The 20,808-nt window shown below is 41.7% G+C and overlaps 1 protein-coding gene across 2 annotated transcripts in view; it reads right to left on the bottom strand.

Annotated features, from left to right (window-relative positions):
* Positions 1-20,516, bottom strand: part of DNTT (DNA nucleotidylexotransferase) — a 46,994-nt gene extending 26,478 nt beyond the window's left edge. For both annotated transcript variants that reach the window (XM_002756483.3, XM_009010079.3), the window contains exons 1-5: positions 20,272-20,516; positions 7,202-7,376; positions 6,354-6,482; positions 4,977-5,147; positions 3,058-3,129 (exon numbers count right to left, since the gene is read on the bottom strand). In XM_002756483.3, coding sequence (XP_002756529.1) covers positions 3,058-3,129; positions 4,977-5,147; positions 6,354-6,482; positions 7,202-7,376; positions 20,272-20,474 — 750 coding nt within the window. In that variant the 5' untranslated portion in view covers positions 20,475-20,516. The remainder of the gene's footprint in view (positions 1-3,057; positions 3,130-4,976; positions 5,148-6,353; positions 6,483-7,201; positions 7,377-20,271) is intronic.
* Between the last annotated feature and the right edge of the window lie 292 nt (positions 20,517-20,808).

The following is a 20,808-nucleotide window of genomic DNA, read 5'->3' as shown; positions in this document are numbered from 1 at the left end:
TAAAACTGTTACACCAGTGTAATAAAGAAAAGTATATTCACCATGCAATTTGTCTGTAGTGCAATAATCAGGCAGCAATATCAAGGTTTCCTTAGATTTCCCTGTGGAACTTAACATTAGATGTAGAAATCAGGAAGGACCACACACAATGTCCAACATGCAATATGCTATTGTGGTTTGATGGTTTAAGCCATGCTCCATAAACCCAGCAGTGACCAAGCAGGAACCACATCAATTGGACTGAGTAGTGATGGTAGTTTCTGCATCACTGGGGACCAGATAGTCAGGGCAGGAAGGATGGAGCTAGTTGGATAGGGTGGAAGATGAGCATTCATGTTCTCTATGTTGTTTCTAATTCTCCATTATATTGATAAAACTCAGGAGAGGCGGTACTCTGGTTTTACATATCCTAAAATAAATGCCCAAGGTAACTGTTGTACAAAATGACACGTTTTGCCAATTCCAAGAATGACTGTATTTATGTATTCAACTTTAGTTATAGATGAATATGTGAAAAGATTCTTCAAAATATTAGACATTTTGATATTTTTAAACAATCCGTGCTCATGGTCAATTTCAAGGCTAAAAGGAGACCATAAAATAATGGATTTTTTTTTGGGAGAGTGGAGGGTGTGAAAAAAATAATAATAATAATAATGGATTTCTATAATTGAGATGCCATAGATATGGTAAACCACAATACTTCAAAAATCTTGGGGTAAAATGTTACATGTTATATGGCAATTAGCAGATCTAATATCAGGAATTTAAAATTGTTTTCCCACCAGCAATAGACCCCTGCCGCATCCTATGTATGATCTCTATCAGCCAAGATACTAAGTCAGTACTCTTTGGTATTGGTGTATGCATATTCAACAAATCAAAGGTGTCGACAGGTCTGGAAAACTATATCAAATTTTCTTGACGCTACTTGACATTGTGCTTTGACAGTCTGTCAGCACTACACATACATGTTTTCTCAAAAGATAAATACTGATTAAAATTAATTCAGTCGAATTTGTATTTCTCCACCATCAGTAACAACCTCTCCCCTCTCTCCATCTGCTTGCTTACAGATATCCAGAGATGAGAAGGACCCCTGTGGTACAAGGGAGAAGGAGCAGAGAAAAAGGGATGGATGTATCTGAAAGTGTTCCAAGAGTATTTAGAATGCACACTCATTGAAAACATGCCCTGTCCCTTCTTGCGGAGAGCAGTAGGAGAGGCACTGTCTCTTCAGTCAGAGCCATGGTTCTCAACTCTGACTGTACATTATAATCATGGGGCCAATTATAAAAAATACTAATGCCCATCCAAACCCTCAGAGATTGGAATTTAATTGGGTTTGGGGTAGGTTTCAGCCATGTTTTTTGTTTGATTGATTTTTTGAGATGGAATCTCTCTCTGTTGCTCAGGCTGGAGTGCAGTTGTGCAATCTCAGCTCACTGCAACCTCCGCCTCCCAGGTTCAAGCGATTCTCCTGCCTCAGCCTCCTGAGTGGCTGGGACTACAGAGGCACATCATCACACCCAGCTAATTTTTGTATTTTTAGTAGAGACAGGGTTTCACCATGTTGCCCAGCCAGGATGGTCTCGATCTCCTGACCTCATAATCCACCTACCGTGGCCCCCCAAAGGACTTGGATTACAGGCATAAGCCACTGCACCCAGACTCGGCCATGTTTTTTTTAAAGACCAAGATGATTTTAGAGTGCCGCCAGGGCATTAAGAAGATCTGAATTCAATTCATTTTTTATGATCTTAGACAAGTTAGTGAACCCTTCTGAACCCCAATGTATCTGTAAAATAAAGCTGTTGTCTTTTCTTTTGTTTTTTTAAATCTACTTCACAAGAGCATGGTGGGGGGAAAAAAAGAATAAATATGTGAGAACTCCCAACACAGACTCTGGCACATAGGTGGCACTCAGTAAGAGTGAGGCCTCAGCCTCCCAATGTGCTGGGATTACAGGCTTGAACCACCGCATCCAGCTACTCATGACCACATTTTAGGCCTGCACATCACTTTTGCATTGAAGGGAATGGTGAAAGTTTCTTCCACACGCAACTTTAAGGTAGGGAAAATTGGGAGGTAATAAATCCTGCTTCCAAGTAAATGGAGATGCAGTAAGGAGCTTTTCAGACACAAATTTGTTCTTAAGAACAGTTCTGTCCTGTTTCCACCAGGAACAGGACAAAATATCCCATGATGTTTCTACCTATGAGTGATAGACCCTTGGAGAGTAAGGTAATTTGTACATCACCATAGTATGGCATAATCTGGGCACGTGAATTTAGGCATTTTCTTCCTAGACCACTGCTATGGACTGAATTCCCCCTCCCAACCCAATTTGTATGTTGAGGTCCTAATCCCCAATAAGATGGTATTTTAAGACAGGTCCTTTGGGGTCATGGGAGTGAGGCTCTCATGATGGGATTAGTGTCTTTTTGTTTGTTTTGTTTTTGAGATAGCCTCACTCTGTTGATCAGGCTAGAGTGCAGTGGCTTGATCTCAACCCACTGCAACCTCTGCCTCCCAGAGTCAAGCGATTTTCATGTCTCAACCTCCCAAGTAGCTGGAATTACAGGCATGCCCCACCCCATCTGGCTAATTTTTGTATTTTTAGTAGAGATGGGGTTTCACCATGTTGGCCAGGCTGGTCCCGAATTCCTGGCTTCAAGTGATCCACCTGCCTTGGCCTCCCAAAGTGCTGGGAATACAGGCATGAGCTATGGCGCCCAGCCCAGAATTAGTGTCTTTATGATAAAAGACACCAGAAAGATTGCTTGTTCTCTCTCTCTCTCTTACCATGTGAGCAGGGGAGCAACAAGGCAGCCATCTGAAAGCCAGAAAGAGAATGCTCACCAGAATCTGACTGCTGACATCTTGATCCAGAACTTTCAGCCTCCAGAATGGTAAGAAAATAAATTTCCGTTATTTAAGCCACACCATCTCTGGTATTTTGTTATCGCAGCCCAAGCTGACTAATACAACCATCCAGAATAGGTAATAAGATTAACTGAAAAACCATTATCAATAAATATATGTAAAATCACTTACTTTGAAGGACTGATAGCGTTCATCATTTAACACAGCTTTAACTTCAGAACTTTCTCCATCTTCAATGATCTCCTACATGGCCAGTTGAAAAATATTTTAAATTAGTGATATAATCACTGTCTAAAACTCTCAAATTCATGGATCTAGTACCTTGATTTCTCATGAAATGCACATGCATCCCTTGCAGGGGTATTTCCCTAACTCATCTGGAGAAAACAAGACATTTCCCTACAATCTTGAAAATGCGAGCTCATCATATATCCAAGGACCCCTTTCTGATCCTTAGGAACGAAAATACAGAATGGTTAGGATCCAAATCTACAGAATCCCAAACCAAAATATTCACTGAAAAATGTATGTCCAAATCTTGGTGATAACTTTTTCTTCAGTGAATATGACCTTACTGAAATAAGAAGACTTTTCCATTGAGAAGGTTCATTTTGGACCCACCAAAAAGCCAATCTACATTCAAGCCCTTGTGATGTCTAGCTCAGAGCCCCCTCCACTGAGTAGAGTTGGAATCATTGTCCTTGAATAATACACCTTGCGCTTGACTATATGGAAACTTACTACCAGATGACCAGCTTGCTTTGCTGCAGAATCCTTAAACACCATTTAGTAACTGAACACAACCCCTGGTGCTCTCCTTGGGGAGACGTAGAACCAACTCCACTGCACATCACACCCACCACTGCTCTAAGGTGGAGCCCCCGGCTGCAACTGAGGTCCTGCACACAGCCTATGTTTGAAATCAGACCATTTCCTTACTGTCAAGCTTTTAGGTCACTTGAGTCTTTCACTGTGATTAATAACAATATGAGAGATTTCTGTTTCTACTAGTTGGCTCCATGTGGCTCCAACTGTGATAATATTAGGGTATGAATTATACACAACAGGCCTCTATCTATCTGTATGTTACAGTAGGTAGCTAGTTAGGCATGAGCCGGGAAGGAGAGGGCTCCCCGCCAAACCAGGAATGTCAGGTGATAGTCCAGCAGTTATCACACTGTCGCTTTAAAATGATAACTGGTTGCAGCCATGCTAGAGAAAGGCAGTTTCCTGATGGTCTGGCAGTTGTCACGCTATAAAATGATAATTGGTTACATCTGGCGCCAGGGAGAGGCAATTTCCTAGTAGATAAAAACCCCTGACATTTGTAATCAGCAGCTTCCAATAAAATCTCAGGAATTGGGCAAGTGGGCATGAGCATGCACATTAAGAGACAAAATGGCAGCATATGACTTCCTGGGGGCATTTTACCGGAAAAAGGAAAAATGCCTCAGGTGAGCATGCGTACAACTACAGTCGACAGACTGCGCATGCTCCCCTCCCAAGCACAAGGAGGGGACTGCGCATGCGAGCGGCTCAACCTAAGAGAGTATCATGGGAAAGGGGACGCAGGATCCCAGAAGTATGATAACATATAAAACCCCAAGTCAAAAGGGCAAACGCTGCCCTTTTCCTCCAAGTTGCCCGCTTGGGTCTCTTCCAAGTGTAGTTTACTTTCTTTCCTGCTCTAAAGCTTTTTAAACTTCCCTCAGTCTCTTTTTCTGCCTTAAGCCCCTCAGTCAAATTCTTTCTTCTGCTGAAGCAATAATTAAGGTTGCTGCAGACCGGGAACGGATTCACTGTCAGCAGCTCTGACACCTGCCACCACTAACATGTTTTGGTGACATGTGACTAGGATATTCACAACCCCTAACGTGTACATACACACGCACGCACACACACACACGTCTATACGATCTAAATAAACACACACAGAGAGACGGGGGAGAGAGAGAGATGTATAAAAGAAAATATGTGATGCACACCACATCTACATAATTGACAGGAAAATCTGTTAACTACATCTCTCTCTCTCTCCCCTAGCCCCACATACCTATTGGGAAGTGGGACAAATCCCATTTCACCCTTACCTCTATGATACCCTTCACCTTGGACCCCAGGCAGGGAATTCCTTCTGTGTCCTTCATACTGATTATTGTGAATGGCAGAGATTTCAATACAGAAGCTGCTCTCATAAATGTCACACAGGAGTCTTCATTTTCTCTAAACTCACAATTTTCAGCCAGTATATCAAAGGCATCCTGAAAGATAAAACCAGATAAGTGAGAGGTCTGCTTCCAAGCCCCTGAGCCAGTGGTCACTCACAAATACCTCTTGCTCTCCTTTAAATATTGGAATACCGTCAGGATGGGGTCTCCCGTACCCTTGTATTCCTCTCTTGTGTGGTGGAGTAGAGTTGAATTGAAAAGACAGGCAAAAGAGTGCATTATAAGGAAACTTGGAGTACACTGCCATTATACATTCACAGATGATTTAACTAAAAACAATGCTTTGGTGCTCGCAACACCTTGTTAGTCATGACTCAGCATGATCTCTTTTTGTGCTCTTTCCACTAGCCTGTGGCTAGAATTCTGCCTTGATTACTGAGCATCCCCATGAAACACAGTGCTTATTAACACAGGCTTGTTGAATGAATGAGTATAGTCATGATCACACAGACCCAGAGCTAGGGTTCTTTAAGGTAGGGCATGTTTGCATTTCTAGTGGGAGGGAAAGCAGCTGCAGCTGTGTGATCTCATGCTCAGCATATCCAGTAGCTACAATTTCCTGGTCTTTCCCACACAGACATGGGGTTGGGGGGTCTAGAAATGAAAAGCTCTGTGTGGATCTACTACTACATGTTTCATCCAGCTAACCACTGACTCCAGGCTAGCAGACAAGCAGTTGTGAGCTTTTAGGGCCATTCAAAACACATTTACCAATCTGAGGGCTGAGGGGAGCTTTAGATATGACCTATCCAATTTTTTTTTGAATAGATGAGGAAACGGGCTCAGAGAGATAAATTGACTTGCCCAAACTCGTGAATATCAGAAAGGCTGGAATTTAGGTTTGCTTAATTTTTCAGTTTCCCAGCAAAGGCTGTTGATGCATTGTTGCTATTTCTATGTAATTTGCTCTTACTATGTTTTGGACTAATTATAGTATTTGGTTGTTCAGAATATTTGCCTTTAACAAGTACTGTGCCCATTAATGAATAACAACTCTCTGTAAATAGTAATCTGCTGTCTCTAAAGAATATAATCAAAATGTATTTGTCCATTTTCAGGAAGGAAGGAGACCCATTCTTGATAGAAAGAAGGATAGAAGAATCAGAGATCAGGCTAGGGCTGTGGGTAGGTGGAAGGAAAACTGTCCCAGGTTTTCAGAAAAATGTATAATTTGCAGGTCCACAGAAAGAAGCTACAAGCCCTTCTTTTGCTCTGAGTGTTGATGTAAAGTCCCGTTACCGTGAATATCTGGTTAAAGTTGTTTAAAGTGGTTCTTCTCTGACACGCATACTGGGAGATCTTTTGTACAGCAATTGGTGGAGTCTTCAGGAGGCCTGGGTTGGTGCTATCTGAATAGTCTCTTCCCACCTAAACAAATGCATAAGAATCCATTTTCAATAAATTAATAGTAATAATAGGTAAGTATGGAAAAAATTTAGAAGTAGTCTGTAGTTGGAGGATAAAATAAAAGAGACCCAAAATGTATGTTATATACATCTCTAATATTTGAACTTGCTATTGTTAACATGTATTATTTTTGAAATCAGAAAAAACATGAAAAAGACCTATCAATTAACTACCATCTTCCTCTTCTATGAACTTATGTAGTTATAGTTCAAGCCCTCTTCCCAAACATTCTAGCACAATTGCTCAAATATTTGGAATTGAGAGCTTAACTTTATCTTTTTTTTTCCTGAATGATCACAGTAAGGAAAAAAAAAAAAAAAAAAAAGGAATCTCCTGCTTTTTTGGCTTCCAGAATATCAAGGTTTAAATATTTTGAAATATTTATGTATAAATGTGTTCAGGAAAATAGCTACCACTCATTCAGTGTCTACTATACTTAACACACCGTGTTAAGTGCTTTACATGTATATTATTCTCATCCTCATAACCATTTTGTGAGGCTGGTATTATTGTTATGTCATATTATAGAGGAAGAAACTGAAGCTCAGTAAAGCTAAGTTACTTGCCAAAATCACACCGGAAATAAGCAGAAAATCTAGGGTTTACCCCCAGATCGGTTGATTTTAAGCCTATGTTTTTAATCATCAAGCAAAGAACAGTGAAAGTCCCATGACACTTACAACAAGCTGGTGTTTTCCAGTCATCTCCACCGGTTTCCCTGCTCCTATACATTCTATCAGCCAGGAGACATCAAGGAGCTCTGGTCGTGAGCTGGCTTGTATTTTCTGTACCTGAAGCCACTCCAGAACGTCCGAACCTGAGTTGTTCTCTGCTACAATGTGGGTGACAGAATTACTGTGAAATGCAAGAAAGAGTTACCAGCTGAAGCATCTTTCAAAATCAGAAGCTCTCCTCTTTCCTCAAGGTTTCTCAGCATTTCTTCTGATGGAGAAAGACACATGCTAGACCTAACCGTAGGTGGGGAGAATTTAGGCCTCCATGCAAGGGAATTCTCTATACATTATTTAGTGTGGCAACAGTGGTCTAGGTTACATGTCAGATGCATGAAAAATAAAGACAACATTAGCAGGACTGAGGTGTCGATGGAAAAGCAAGGTCCAGAGAAGATGGAAAATGAAATTGCTCTTAAAGCAGCACCTAGCATTCCGTATGTGGTTTTGGGATTCTGCCCCGTTTTTACTTGTAGAGGACTTTAATAATCCAATGACTTTCAGACTTGTTTGACTGTAACCCACAGTTAGAAATATGTTTTATATCATGATCTAAAATAGACATAAAAATAGGTACAGATGTAGCTATGCTTATATGGATTAAGCATCTGCCTTAATTCATTTAGGCTGCTTTAACAAAATACCTTAGACTGAGTAATTTATAAGCAGCAGAAACTTACTGCTCACAGTTCTGGAGGTTGGGAAGTCCCTGATCAGGGGGTCGGCAGATTTGGTGTCCAGTGAAGGCCCATTCTTCATAGATGGCATCTGCTATGTGTCCTCCCATGGCAGAAGGGGAAGGCAGCTCTCTGGGTCCTCATTTTTAAGGACATTAATCTCATTCACTCGGGTGGAGCCCTCATAACCAAGTCACCTCCCAAAGGCTCTGCCTTCTAATATCATTGCTTTGGGGATTAGGTTTCGGTGTATGAATTTTGGGGTGACACACATATTCAGACAGTAGAAACACCCTATTAACTGACCTCACAGTTTATTATTATTATTATTGTTATTATGTTGAGACAGCCCAGGCTGGAGTGCAGTGACACAATGTGAGCTCACTGCAACCTCTGCCTCTTAGGTTCAAGTGATTCTCCTGCCTCAGCCTCCCAATTAGCTGGGATTAGAGACACCTGCCACCAGTCCTGGCTAATTTTTTATATTTTTAGTAGAGATGGGGTTTTGCCATGTTGGCCAGGCTGGTCTCGAACTCCTGACCTCAGGTGATCTACCCACCTTGGCCTCCCAAAGTGCTGGGATTATAGGCGTGAGCCACCATGCCCAGCCCACAGCTTATTATTAACAATAAATCATTTATTACCAGCCTTTGAGAAATTTTGTTTATATGTTTTCAAAACACAATTCTATAATGTGAGATGAGCAGGGATCTTTTCCCTAACAGCTACTAAGCACTTACCATGTTAGAGGCGTTGGCCAAGTGCTTTACCTGTATCATCTCATTCAGCTCCTCAGTAAGTGTTACATCATTCACGCTTCAAAAATGTGGAAACTGAGGGACAGAAAGGTCAAGTGACATTCTAAAGGTCACACAGCTGGTAAATGATGCTCATCTTTTTGGATTGTCTTTTCTGGGTCAAGTTTGCTATTTCTAGTTTTTGACAAGTCTTCATGGTCAGCATTATATTATTGGACCTAGCGATTTTTAAGATCTTTCAGTTCAAATAGTCTGTAAATTTGAGCAAGAGCAAGAGCACACAGCATACCCAGGCATCTAAGAGAAAAAACAGCAATGTTTTCTCTTCCTCCTCCTATTTTGTTTTCTTGATTTCCTCTTTCTTCATGTTCTTTTTTTTGAACATGAGGTATTTTTAAATTTACTACTATATGCACAACCCCAGATTCCTTGTGGTAGTGGTGGTGGTGATAGTAGCAGGACGCTGGGTACCAAAGAAGAAAAAGGAAGTTCCTGGACGTTAGTATCTTAGATGAAACAGATGGCTAATGGTGTGAATTATGACAAGACATACGGCATGAAGATCTGCCATGTTCAGAGAAGGAGAAGAACATGGTATGAGCTGTGAGAGGTGGCTGGCTAGTGGAAGAGCTGGGCTTGTGTCTAGTCCTCAATGACATACCTAAAAGGCAGAACTTAGGATTCTCCTGGAAGAAAAGGGTCAGGGGAAGGACATGGTGGAGAATGGCCTGGGTTGGAGTGGAGAGTTTATATTGGGAGGTAATTGTAGATGTGGCTGAGTTGGTAGAGACAACTACATTCTAGGGGATCTTAGAAGCCTATTGAGGAGGTTTGATCTTATTTTCTGGGATTGTGGAGCCAGTGAAGGTTTTTGTGAGCAGAACATTAATAGCACTACAGTATTATTTTAAATGATGAGTCTGGTACATACAATGATTTAGAGGCAAGCATAATAGGGTAGGGAGAGTAGTGGAGCTGCTTAGGAAGATGAAACGATAGAGTAAGTGTGAGAAGATTTTAACCCAGTCAGGCACAGAAAGGCAGAGGAGAAATATGGTGGACATCCGCATCAGCTCACCTATGAAAGATGACGTGGGGGAGGGAATCAAATGTTATCCCAGCATATTAATCACAGTAAAGTAATGGCAGTTTTAGTAGGAAGTTGCGTCTCTTTGGGGGAAGGGGTGGGGCAGTGGCATTGAAGTTTATTTCAGGCATGCTGCATTTGAAGGATGGCAGGAGATCCAAATTAAAATATCTGGTTGACAGCTGGGATCTGAGATTGGTGCTCAGAGAGAGGTGGGGGCTGCGGTCAGAGCTGAGACCCTTTGGACGGCAGGATGTACAGCAGGCCCAAGCAGAAATAAGTCATGGCAAGGCAACATTCTGTAAGCATTAAAGGAAGGTGGATAACTGCTTCTCTATTCTAAATCCATATTATTCCAAAATTTATTTATAATACAATTCCTGAAGGATTCTTTGGATCAAGGATTAATAGGAAATGTTATTCCATCTGTATTTTCCATCTATATTTCTGCCCTTTGGAAGGAGGCAATATTGTTATATTATTATACTTATGATATAGCTGAAGAGGAACCCTGGGACCTCTCACCACCTACACTCTTATCACCCCAGCTACTTTCTCCTCTCCTGGGATTCTCCAAGACAGTGTGGGAATGTCCGCGCTCACATTGTGAGTGAGAACCACATGCATTTCTTAGTTGATACAAGCAAATTTGTGGATGATAGGCTGTACATCATATGAAGGGAGACTCTGATTTAAATTCCCAATTCCTGCTCATTCAGCAACTAGCAAACAAAACAAAACAGCAACAGTAATCTTAAGCACACACTAAAACCAAAAAGTCAACAAACAAACCCTCTCAAGTCAATGCTACTCAGGGCTCAGTATTGGTTGCCACAGCTTCCCAACAAGGTAAGTTAGGAAATTGTAAGTCAGCATTTAGAAACTTTAATTGTAATTTGACATCATCAAAATAGTTTTATTGTGGCTTTTAAGACCAAATAGAGGCACTGGTCTTCAACACATTTTTTAAAAACCGGTCCTTTGCCACAAATAATTTTAAAAACTGTTGAGAGAATAATCTATTGTGGCCCAGACTGTCTTTCCCATCATCTTGTGTTGCTTGAGTTCAGCTGGTCCTCTGCATGTGGTCGGCTAGATCTGGGCTGTGATGTGCTTCCTCATGTTGGGGTTGTCATCAGCCCCTCACAGACAATTCAGTCTCTGATTGTGTGTTGTTCACTTTCAGCTCCGAGCCCTTACCGAGCAGTATTACTAAGGACACCTGCGGCCTCTAGTGTGCTCTGCTGATATTTTCTCATCACTATCTTGTGGCAGCTGTTTGTCTGTTTGCTTGTACAGTGGTTTTCTCTCTGCTCTGAACACTCCAATACTGAAAATGTTAACGATATTAGAGTATCACTATGTGCTAGATACTCTGGTAGGGACACTTTATACATCACTTTATTTACTTATCAATAGTGCCATGAGGTAGATATGATCATCCCCATCTAAAAATGGGAAGAGATAGCTTTGGATGTGTTAAAATTTTCACCCAGCTAATAATTAGTTAGTGGAGCAGTAATTTGATCCTACATCTGTTCTCATCAAAGTCTATGTGCTTGGCCATCTGTGACTTTGTGTTCTCTGGAAAAGGAGGGAGCTGCTCACTTCCTCCCGTTGCAAAAGGAATAACATCTGGATGGGTATCGTAATAAGATGAAAGTTGATTTCCTCCCAAGAGCAGAAATACGGATGGAATAGCACCTTCTATATAACACCAATAGACACACTGCCCTGCTGCTGCCACATAGAATTTGTGTTTTGCTATTTGATGTACAATGTTATATGGACTAAACAAGAGTGCAGGACATGTAGAACTGCCCCAGAAAATCTGAAAGAACAGTTGCCGTAGCCACACATCCAGAAGGAGCAGCCACAGGGAAGCTGTCAGGCTCTCTGGGCCTTGGGTTTTCCCTAAACCAAGGGAGATGGATGTGCTGAGGGGGAACCCTGGACTCACCGTCTAAATTCTGGCCTCTCACCATCCAATCCTACCCCCCTGCTCCATTGCTACCATCTCTTCACTTAGAATTACTCTGGACACAGCCTCAACTCTGATGGGGACATTAGAATGCTGGGGGGTACAGAGGGGAGAGGGCTCAAGGCACTATTAAATAACCAACAATAAATACTGGCATAAAAAGGGAATCGGACTAGAAAAAAATACTCATGACTATTAGCAAAAATAATGATAGCGACATGCACACATGTGCAGATATTCTAACTTAATCCTCACAACAGCCTTGCAAAGTAGACAATATGATCACAGACCAGAAAGCCAAGCCTGGAGGAGCTTACATGAAGCCAGGGTTCAAACATAGATGAGCCTGACTCAAGCAACCTCTTAACGTTCTACTAGACTGTGGTTAGATGGCTGAGGTGGGGCTTTGTTTGCTTGTTTGAAATGCTTTTCTATATTTTCTCATTTTCTGTAATGAGCTATCTATGATCACTTTTCTACTTGGGGGAAAATATGCATGAATGTCATTTCAAGGGCAAATCCTTGACCATAGAGACCTTGGCTTCTTTCTTATAATGAAAGGTGACAGAAACCCTTAGTCATCCAACCTCAACCTCAGAGATCCCAAGGTTCTGCTGTGATGGCTATTCCTGAAATATCAGTGGATTCAATCTTCTCCTAATTTCTTGGCCACGGCCAATTATTAATGCTCTGGACTAAGTTTGGGAGGTCTCGAGCCAATTATAGCAATTCTGAGGGAACTGGGATTGGTCCCGCAGCCTCTTATAGGGAAGAAGATTCAGAGTCTCCTACTTCAACTAGTGCTTGACTGTCAGGTGCTCAGCTTGGTCCTTGGTGTCCCTGAGGGCAGGGACAGTGGCATGGTCTCTGGGTTATGCCTGGGGCCCAGCACATGGCCAGATTTACAGTAATGGTAAAAAGGCAATGGTAGACTGGATAGATGAATGAATGAATCAGTAGCTCTAAAGGAATGTCTCTCAAACTCTAGTGTCTACTAGAGACATCCAGGAAGCTAGGTTAACATTGAGATTACTGGGCCCCATTACCAGACTTCAGATTCCCTGGGGAATTGCACCTGGAGCCCAGGAATATGCATTTTGACGCGCTGCACTGGAGATTCTGATATGGTCAGTCTGTTTTAGTAACCTACTGTTGCATAACCAATGATCCCAAAATATAATGGCTTAAAAAGGCAACAGTTTTCTCTCACAATTTTGTGCATCAGAACTTCAGGCAGGCTTGGCTGGGTGATCCTTCTGTCCTGTATGGTTCTGCTGAGGTGCTGATGCTCCATGTGGTTCTACATTCTGCCACCTTGGTGAGGGTGGCTGGTAAGCTGGGCTTAGTGTAACTAGGGACGCAAGCAACTTTATGTGGTCTAAGAGGAGGTTCCAATGTCTCACATGAGGCTCTGGGACCCAGGGTGTATGTTCCAGGGAAAATCATACGGTGTCACTTCCACTGTACCTTACTGGTTGAATCAGTCACCAGCCCTCTCAGATGCAAAGGACAAGGAAATAGTCTCTCCCTCTCCACAGGACGACCTATGTTTTAAAACCACCCCACAGCCCAAGAACTCCACTTTGAGAAACACCACTGTAGAGAAAGATCTTTTCTATCGAACTGCCCCAGCCTAGATTTGATTCCCACGCTAGCCTTTGGACAGAATGACAGCAGTGTTTTCCAACATGGTAGTCATTTCTCTGCAGGTACCTGACATAATTTTAGGAGGTGCACAACTGAACATTTAAAAGGCCTATGTGTTTATTTATGTCTATATTTTAAATTATGCATCTCAGATCATCGTTTTTAATGGATATCATTCCTTAGAAAAAGGCTAATTTTTTTTTTAAATGAGCCAGTTCAGGAACAATTAAAAGAAACACATTGGCCAGGTATGGTGGCTCATGCCTGTAATCCCAGCACCTTGGGAGGCCGAGGTGGGCAGATCACCAGAGGTCAGGAGTTCGAGACCAGCCTGGCTAACACGGTGAAACCCTGTCTCTACTAAAAATACAAAAATTAGCTGGGCATGGTGGCATGCACTTGTAATCCTAGCTACTCAAGAGGCTGAGGCATGAAAATCACTTGAACCCAGGAGGTGAAGGTTGCAGTGAGCAGAGATTGTGCGGGGGACAACAGAGCGAGGTCTTGTCTCCCCGCTCAAAAAGCAAACAAACAAACAAACAAACAGATTAGGTATATATTTTAATAATAGATGTGGTAAAAGGTATTACAAGAATTGTGACTGTGGCACTCAGATGTCTGAAAAGCCCTGGGTTATAGAATTAACTCAGAGACTTCAGTTATGCATTTTTTTTCCTCAGGTAACAATTTCCCTGTTCTTTTTGTCTTTCTTTTACTAGTTGATCCTGCCTCTTACAAGGTATAATTAGAAAAACCCTCCATGAGGAAAATGGCAGCCATTTTTCCTTTCTTGGGTATAGACTCCTTCCCCCCACCCCGCCCCTCCCATCTGACTTTCTCTATCCTCATGGATGATCACCTGCTGTTTTCTTTCCAGGGAGAGGCCATTCCTGATTCTTCCCATCTGATGTAGGACTTATTTTGTAAACAATGACTTAAATGGTCATTTACAGTTAAACTGAGCTGTTTACAGTTTAAACACCCTCCTACCAATTTCACTTAGCAACGGATCTGTTTCAGCATCCTTGAAACAGAAAGATCAAGCAGTTTTGTTTGGTTTTATTGCAAACTCTTACTAGTACCACTAAGGACAGGTTTCTGTTTCCAGCCCTGCTGTACGTATGACTGAGACGATCTTGCCTCAATTTTTTAGGCTCACCTTTAATGGGATTAAGAACATTTTTGTTAATTTAAAGCCACAAATTTTGAAATAATGAAGTAATTTGGACCAGAGCAAGATTAAAATTTACATCACATGTTCATGCTCTTGAATTTGTAAAAATAAAATATTAATTATGTTCTTGATTACAAAAGTAATACTCATACATTGCAGAAAAAAATTTATTACAAAAATTACTCTTGGTAAACACAAATTCCTTTGGGTTGGTTTAAGATACACCAAATAAATCATTCTTTGGGCAAATATTTCTTGAGGCCTCCTATGTAAAATAAAATTGTCTAAGTCTGTAGATGAGGTCTACACATGGCCTCATGGAGTCAGAGAGGGGTAATCGAATGAGGTTGAGAACCTTTGCTCATGGAAAGGGAAAGCTGGAGCCCACCTTAGGCAGTGACTCCTACCAGCATCCTAGAGAGAAAGGCTTCTCTCTGGGGGTTTCAGTAGTCTAAAGTCTTGGAAGCAATGGTTTTGGGATAATGAGTGAGACAGAATCCACATGTCAGACATTATATAGTGACTGGATGGAAAGTCCAAGCAGCCAGGTTACATAAAACTAGACCAAAATAATACTAGAAGACTAAAAGTAAAGAATTGAACAGGCAAATGCTAATTTTTTTAAAAGAAAAACCTGGAATATATGCTATGCTCCTTTTTAAATTCCAGGTAAAGGGTGAAGGCACTCAAGGTAGTGGGGAAACAGCAAGAAAAACTATAAAGAAAATCAGAAAATCTGTGTTTGGATTCTGGACCTGGAAGAGGCCTGGAGAGCCGCCAGTTCAACTTTCATTTTCTAGAGCAGATAACTGACCTCTTTCAACTGGTATTCTGTTTATTTTGCAAACAATGACTTTGAATATTTTGATTTCAGACACCACAAATTTGAAGTATAGAACATTGACAAAGACAAACAAAGCTGGACACTGAGGTGGGGAGGATGGTTATACTCAGTCATAACGACGGCAATAGGAAAGAGGCTCCAGTGTGAAGCGAACTCAGCTTCATGGGAACAAAAGACATGAGACTTTTAAAAAACTAGGGTGTGCTGCTAGGGGAAGGCCTAGGGGGGTTGGTCCCAGTGACTAGGCCCTCTGAGTTTGTTAATTGATGCTTATCTGGAGAAGAAGCAAACTTTTGTGGTGTAAATTAGAGCAAAGTCCTCTGAAGTTACGCCCTTAGCCTCCAGAATCTCAAAGTCAGAGTTATCTCCTGGAAGGGTTGATTTTCTCAGGTTCTTAGAAGAAAGTTCTGGATGGTTAGAAGATTTACATCTCAAAGAGATAGAGAAAGGATTTATCATTGCAACTTTCTAAAGTAACTGCTTTGAGAGAGGGTTCACGGGTCCGACTGCCTATTGCCAGGGTTAGGCTGGAATAAACAGGACCTTCTCCCATCAGTAATGAACTTTCTCAGGCAGGCATTTTAAAAAGGGCCATCCTAGGGACATGGCCTTAAATACTAAAAGCCATACGACAGTTTGGTCCAGGAGAGAGTCTTCAGCAACAATCAGGAGGAAAAAAATCATTCATTTTACTGCCATGAGATTCCCAGGAAATTTTGGAGGCAATGGTTTTGGGATAATGAGTGAGACAGAATTCACATGTCAGACATTACATAGTGACTGGATGGAAAGTGCAAGCAGCCAGGTTAGATAAAACTAGACCAAAATAATACTAGAAGACTAAAAGCAAAGAATTGAACAGGCAAATGCTAATTTTTTTTAAAGAAAAACTTGGAATATATGCTATGCTCCTTTTTTAATTCCAGGTGACAACAAAGGTACAATTCCTGACTTTCCTGTCTGATTGTAAACTACTTGTTTGCAGAACTCATGTCTTCCACTATTTTGTGTCTCCACAACCTGACAAATACTGCACAGAGTAGGTACTAACAAAGTCCTTTATTGATGATGACATGATGCTGCATCTTGCTTCCATTGAAGACAATGCCTTCCAGTGGCACCCTTGTAGACAAACTATGGAAGTCTAGGCAGGATGACAGTATCCTCTGGTGGGTGTGAAGATGCTTGAACAGTGCAACTTGGCAAGCGTTAAACTGCTAGGTAGATGCAAAGCTGGACAAGCATCCTTCCTGGCCATGCACTTTCTTCCACATCAGTGATTTGGGTCAAGACACAGAGTGTAAGCTTAACTAATGTGTTTATGGAGGAGAGTTAATGACAGGATGAAATTTTAAGATAGCTCCATGTATTGGAACCTAGGACGAAATAAGAAAGTGACAAGCAGTAGGTCCTGATCCTTCTCCAGCTTGACCTGGGTGACATGAAGATTGTCAAGTTGTTCTAAAATGTAGGAAGTTGGCCTTGGAATAAAATCCAATATTCTTTTCACAAATATGCAAAAATGCCTCATGGGCTTTAATACTGTCCCTGATCTACGTTTTAAAACTAGCTTCCTACGGCACATTGAATGGCACGTATTTTGCAATGTAGCGTAAATGCTAGCGAAGCCCCATCCAAAAGTGGTGAATGCATGTTGGAAAATGAAAAAGCTCCAGACAGTGTAACACTTTGAGGTACACCATTTCTAATCTGTGTGTTCGGGCCCAGATAAAGCAGGAAATAGGTTTTTTTCTCTAATTTAATCCTCCTGGCACCCAAAGAATGTGTTAGGAACTATGAAAATTGCTGCCTATCAGCTGAAAAACAGCTTTCTTTGTTATTTTTATGTTTAAAATACATGCTGATTATAGCCCAGGCATGGTGGCTCACACCTGTAATCCTTCGGGAGGCCAAGGCTGGAGGATCACTTGAGCCCAGGAGTCCGAGATTAGCCTGGGCAACATGGCAGAGCCCCATCTCTACAAAAATTAGCCAGGCATGACAGCCTGCACCTGTAGTCCCAGCTACTTGGGAGGCGGAGCTGGGAGGATCCCTTGAGCCTGGGAAATGAAGGTTGCAGTGAGCCGAGATATGGTACCACCACACTCCAGCCTGAGTGACAGAGCAAGACCCTGTCTCCAAAATATATATATATATATGCTTATTGTAAAAAATATATTGGAGGCTGGGCATGGTGGCTCACACCTATAATCCCAGGACTTTGGGAGGCTGAGATAGCAGATCACAAGGTCAAGAGATTAAGACCATTCTGGCCAACATGGTGAAACCTCGTCTCTACTAAAAGTACAAAAATTAGCTGGGCCTAGTGGTGTGCACCTGTAGTCCCAGCTACTTAGGAGGCTGAGGCAGGAGAATAGCTTGAACCTGGGGAGATGGAAGTTGCAGTGAGCTGAGATTGAGCCACTGCACTCCAGCCTGGCAACAGAGAAGGGGACTCCATCTCAAAAATGTGTGTGTGTGTGTGTGTGTGTGTGTGTGTGTGTGTGTGTATGAAAACACAGAAAATAAAAACAGCCATAATCTGTTCCTACTAACCTCACCCCCAAAAAACCACTTATAACATGCTGATGGATTTCCTTCCTGTCTTTGTTCTATTTGTTTACATCATTTGACCTAGTTCATATTGTGGAGAGAGAGCCGGTTCCTTAGGATTGACCTGTAAAGGTCAATGGCTGTGGCAATTCACAAGAAAATAGTTACACTTTACATTTGTATGACTGTTTTAATTTATCAAAGCACATTGACATGCATTATCTCATTTGGTGATCACATCAGATAGGCCATTTATCAGGATACTAAGATCAGTGGGGAGGGAAGGGATCTTGCCCCATATCCCATGGCTGGGGAGAGTCAAAGCCAGGATTTGAGGTTTCTACATTTCTTATCTAGAGATGTTTTCCCCCTACAATAACTTTTATTTTTCTATCCAATTAAAGCCTATGTATTTATATACAGAAATTCCGTTTGAGACCCAGGACTTCTACTTCCTGTGGTTTATTTTTGCGCCATAGAACACATTTGTATTTAATGTTTCTTCTGATCTACCAGCCTGGGAACATTGCCACCTTCACATGCACAGCAGCAGTTTGCTCAACATACACCAGTTAGCTTCCTCTGTCGCCTGAGCAGCTGGGCTCAGTCCCTGGCAACAGGCATCTGGGGCATGTTGCTGCCTCTTCAGCTGTCCTGCCAACAGAAGAAACTTACCTCTCATCATCTTCCTAAGTGCCTGCCTCAGCCACCATGTATGTATTCATTGCTGTGTCTATAATAAATCAGTGAGTCCTTGCTGGAAGCTTGGACGTTTCAGTGGAGAGCTTTCCAGTAAGTGGCACTTCTGGCTCTTTCCTTCCTGCCTGACCCTTGCCAAACTTCTTTACCATGAAAAGCAGTTCCAGATTTGCAAAGGCTTTTCATTTCTTTTTTTTTTTAACTCTGGTTTTTTTTCCGGCTTCTTTACCTGTATAATCTTCCTGTCTTCTCCAACTCTAACATTCTATGTAAGTTTCTAAGATTATGCAGACTTAACAATTAGATGAAATCTAGGATTTTCTTGGAAAGGATGTTAGTAAATGAGATTGAGAGTGGCTGTAAGGGGTTCAACTGATGCAGCAAGAGAGAAAAGGAGACCTTACAAAGAGAGAAATCAGGTGGAAGGAAGACCATAGGAAACTGAGGAATTTCTGAATTGGGCATTTTAGCAAAAAATTAATTAAAAGTCAACGTCATATGAATCATGGTGTTGTGAACATTAACATATTTGAGAACTGACCTTTGAAATATGTCTCCCCAACATCTGGAAACTGACATCTCTTCTGCATGACATGCTTGTCACTTTTATTTTCAAATATCAAAGACTATTTTTTACAATCAAAACGTCTTTTCACATAACATTTTTATAGTTTTGCCTGAAAATATGTGGTGAATTTATTCCCTGCCCAGTCAGAGCAGTCAATTGCATAAATCACTACCCCTTCACTGCAAGCCCTGTACCAGTTTAATCTGGAAGCATCACTTATGTCAAGGTTCTAATACCATTTGTTTCTGGATTTTGTTTTGCTTTCTCTTCATCTATTTGAGACCAGTGAAGAGCTTCTATAGCAGTTAGAAAAACAACAAGAATTGCTGTTTGAGGTGAGTGGGTTAGTGAGTGAATCAATCTAGGTAGTCCAAATGCTACTATTGCCTCTTCGCCTGGGCTCTGATTGCATCTCTCTCAGTGTGGTGTTGGCCACCCCTGGACAGAGCTGTCTTAACAGTGAATACATCTTTACCGAGCAACTCTCTTTCTAAGAACCTCAATAGGACCGCTCTTTGGAAAAACGTGATCAAGGCCACATCTGGGTGCCTGTGGGGAGCTGGCTAGTTATCCTAGCCCACCACAGATGCTGGTTGTCTTAGCACGCCCAGATGTATATGTAAGAACCAAGCAACCAAATCATGCTTTCTGCATCCAAGTAGCCAAAACTTTTTTATTGAACTCAGTGATACTTCGTTTAACTTGGTCAAGAATAAAATCAAGTGCTTTTAGCATTAAAATTTCCAATTCATTTTTTGTTTATCATCTCTAAATAATTTCTAGGAGTGCAAAGCAAAAAATAGAAAATTTATCTCATCTTTTGCTGCCAACTAGTTTCAATATAATTGTTTTCAGTCCCCACTTATCTAGTTTTCCTTAACTAGTTGTTCTTTGATTTCAAATCTGCTATTCTCCCAGTGGGAAGATTTCCTCTTCCACATGTGGGAAAAAAAGCACAGGTTCCTTGGGTTCCCAAGAAGCTGTTCACAAAGCCCCTGCTTATTTACAAAGCGAGATCGATGGCATCCTACCTGAGTTCGTTTTCAACCCTGAACCCTTTCCTGCGGGCTAGCTCCGTGAGGAACGCTCTGCGGGTGGTTCCCATTTTCTTCTCCAAAATGAAGATGACCAAATCTTGAAATTTGATGTCTTGAGGAGAGGAGGCCATCAAGGCACCCGTCTGCCTGGGTCTCTTCTTCCGAGGGCTCAAGTGGGACGTTCGTGGTGGATCCATGGGAAGAGGCTGCTGCTGCCTCTGGCTGGGCCTTCAGGTGATGTCTCCAGAAGGGAGAGAGACTGCCACCCTCCTACACGAAGGGTTTTGATGTCATCTCACTAGCAGACTCTGAAGCCAGGGCAGGGCTTCACAGGTGCTGCCCTGGCAACGGCTTCCTGCCAAAGTATGATAGGGAATTTTGATCTCTGTTCAGTTCATTTGTCTAATGTGAAGATCATAATGAATACAGTAAATTAATGTTTGTTTTCATCTGCATAATCTCATTAGTTCCTCAAAGTAACCTTGTCAGGAAGTAGGGCAGCATCATTACTTGCATGTTATTTATTCCTAA

Source organism: Callithrix jacchus, chromosome 12, assembly GCF_049354715.1.
Source record: "Callithrix jacchus isolate 240 chromosome 12, calJac240_pri, whole genome shotgun sequence".
NCBI lineage: Eukaryota > Metazoa > Chordata > Mammalia > Primates > Cebidae > Callithrix > Callithrix jacchus.
Note: the sequence above shows the minus strand (reverse complement) of the source record. Positions and strands in the feature narration are given on the sequence as shown.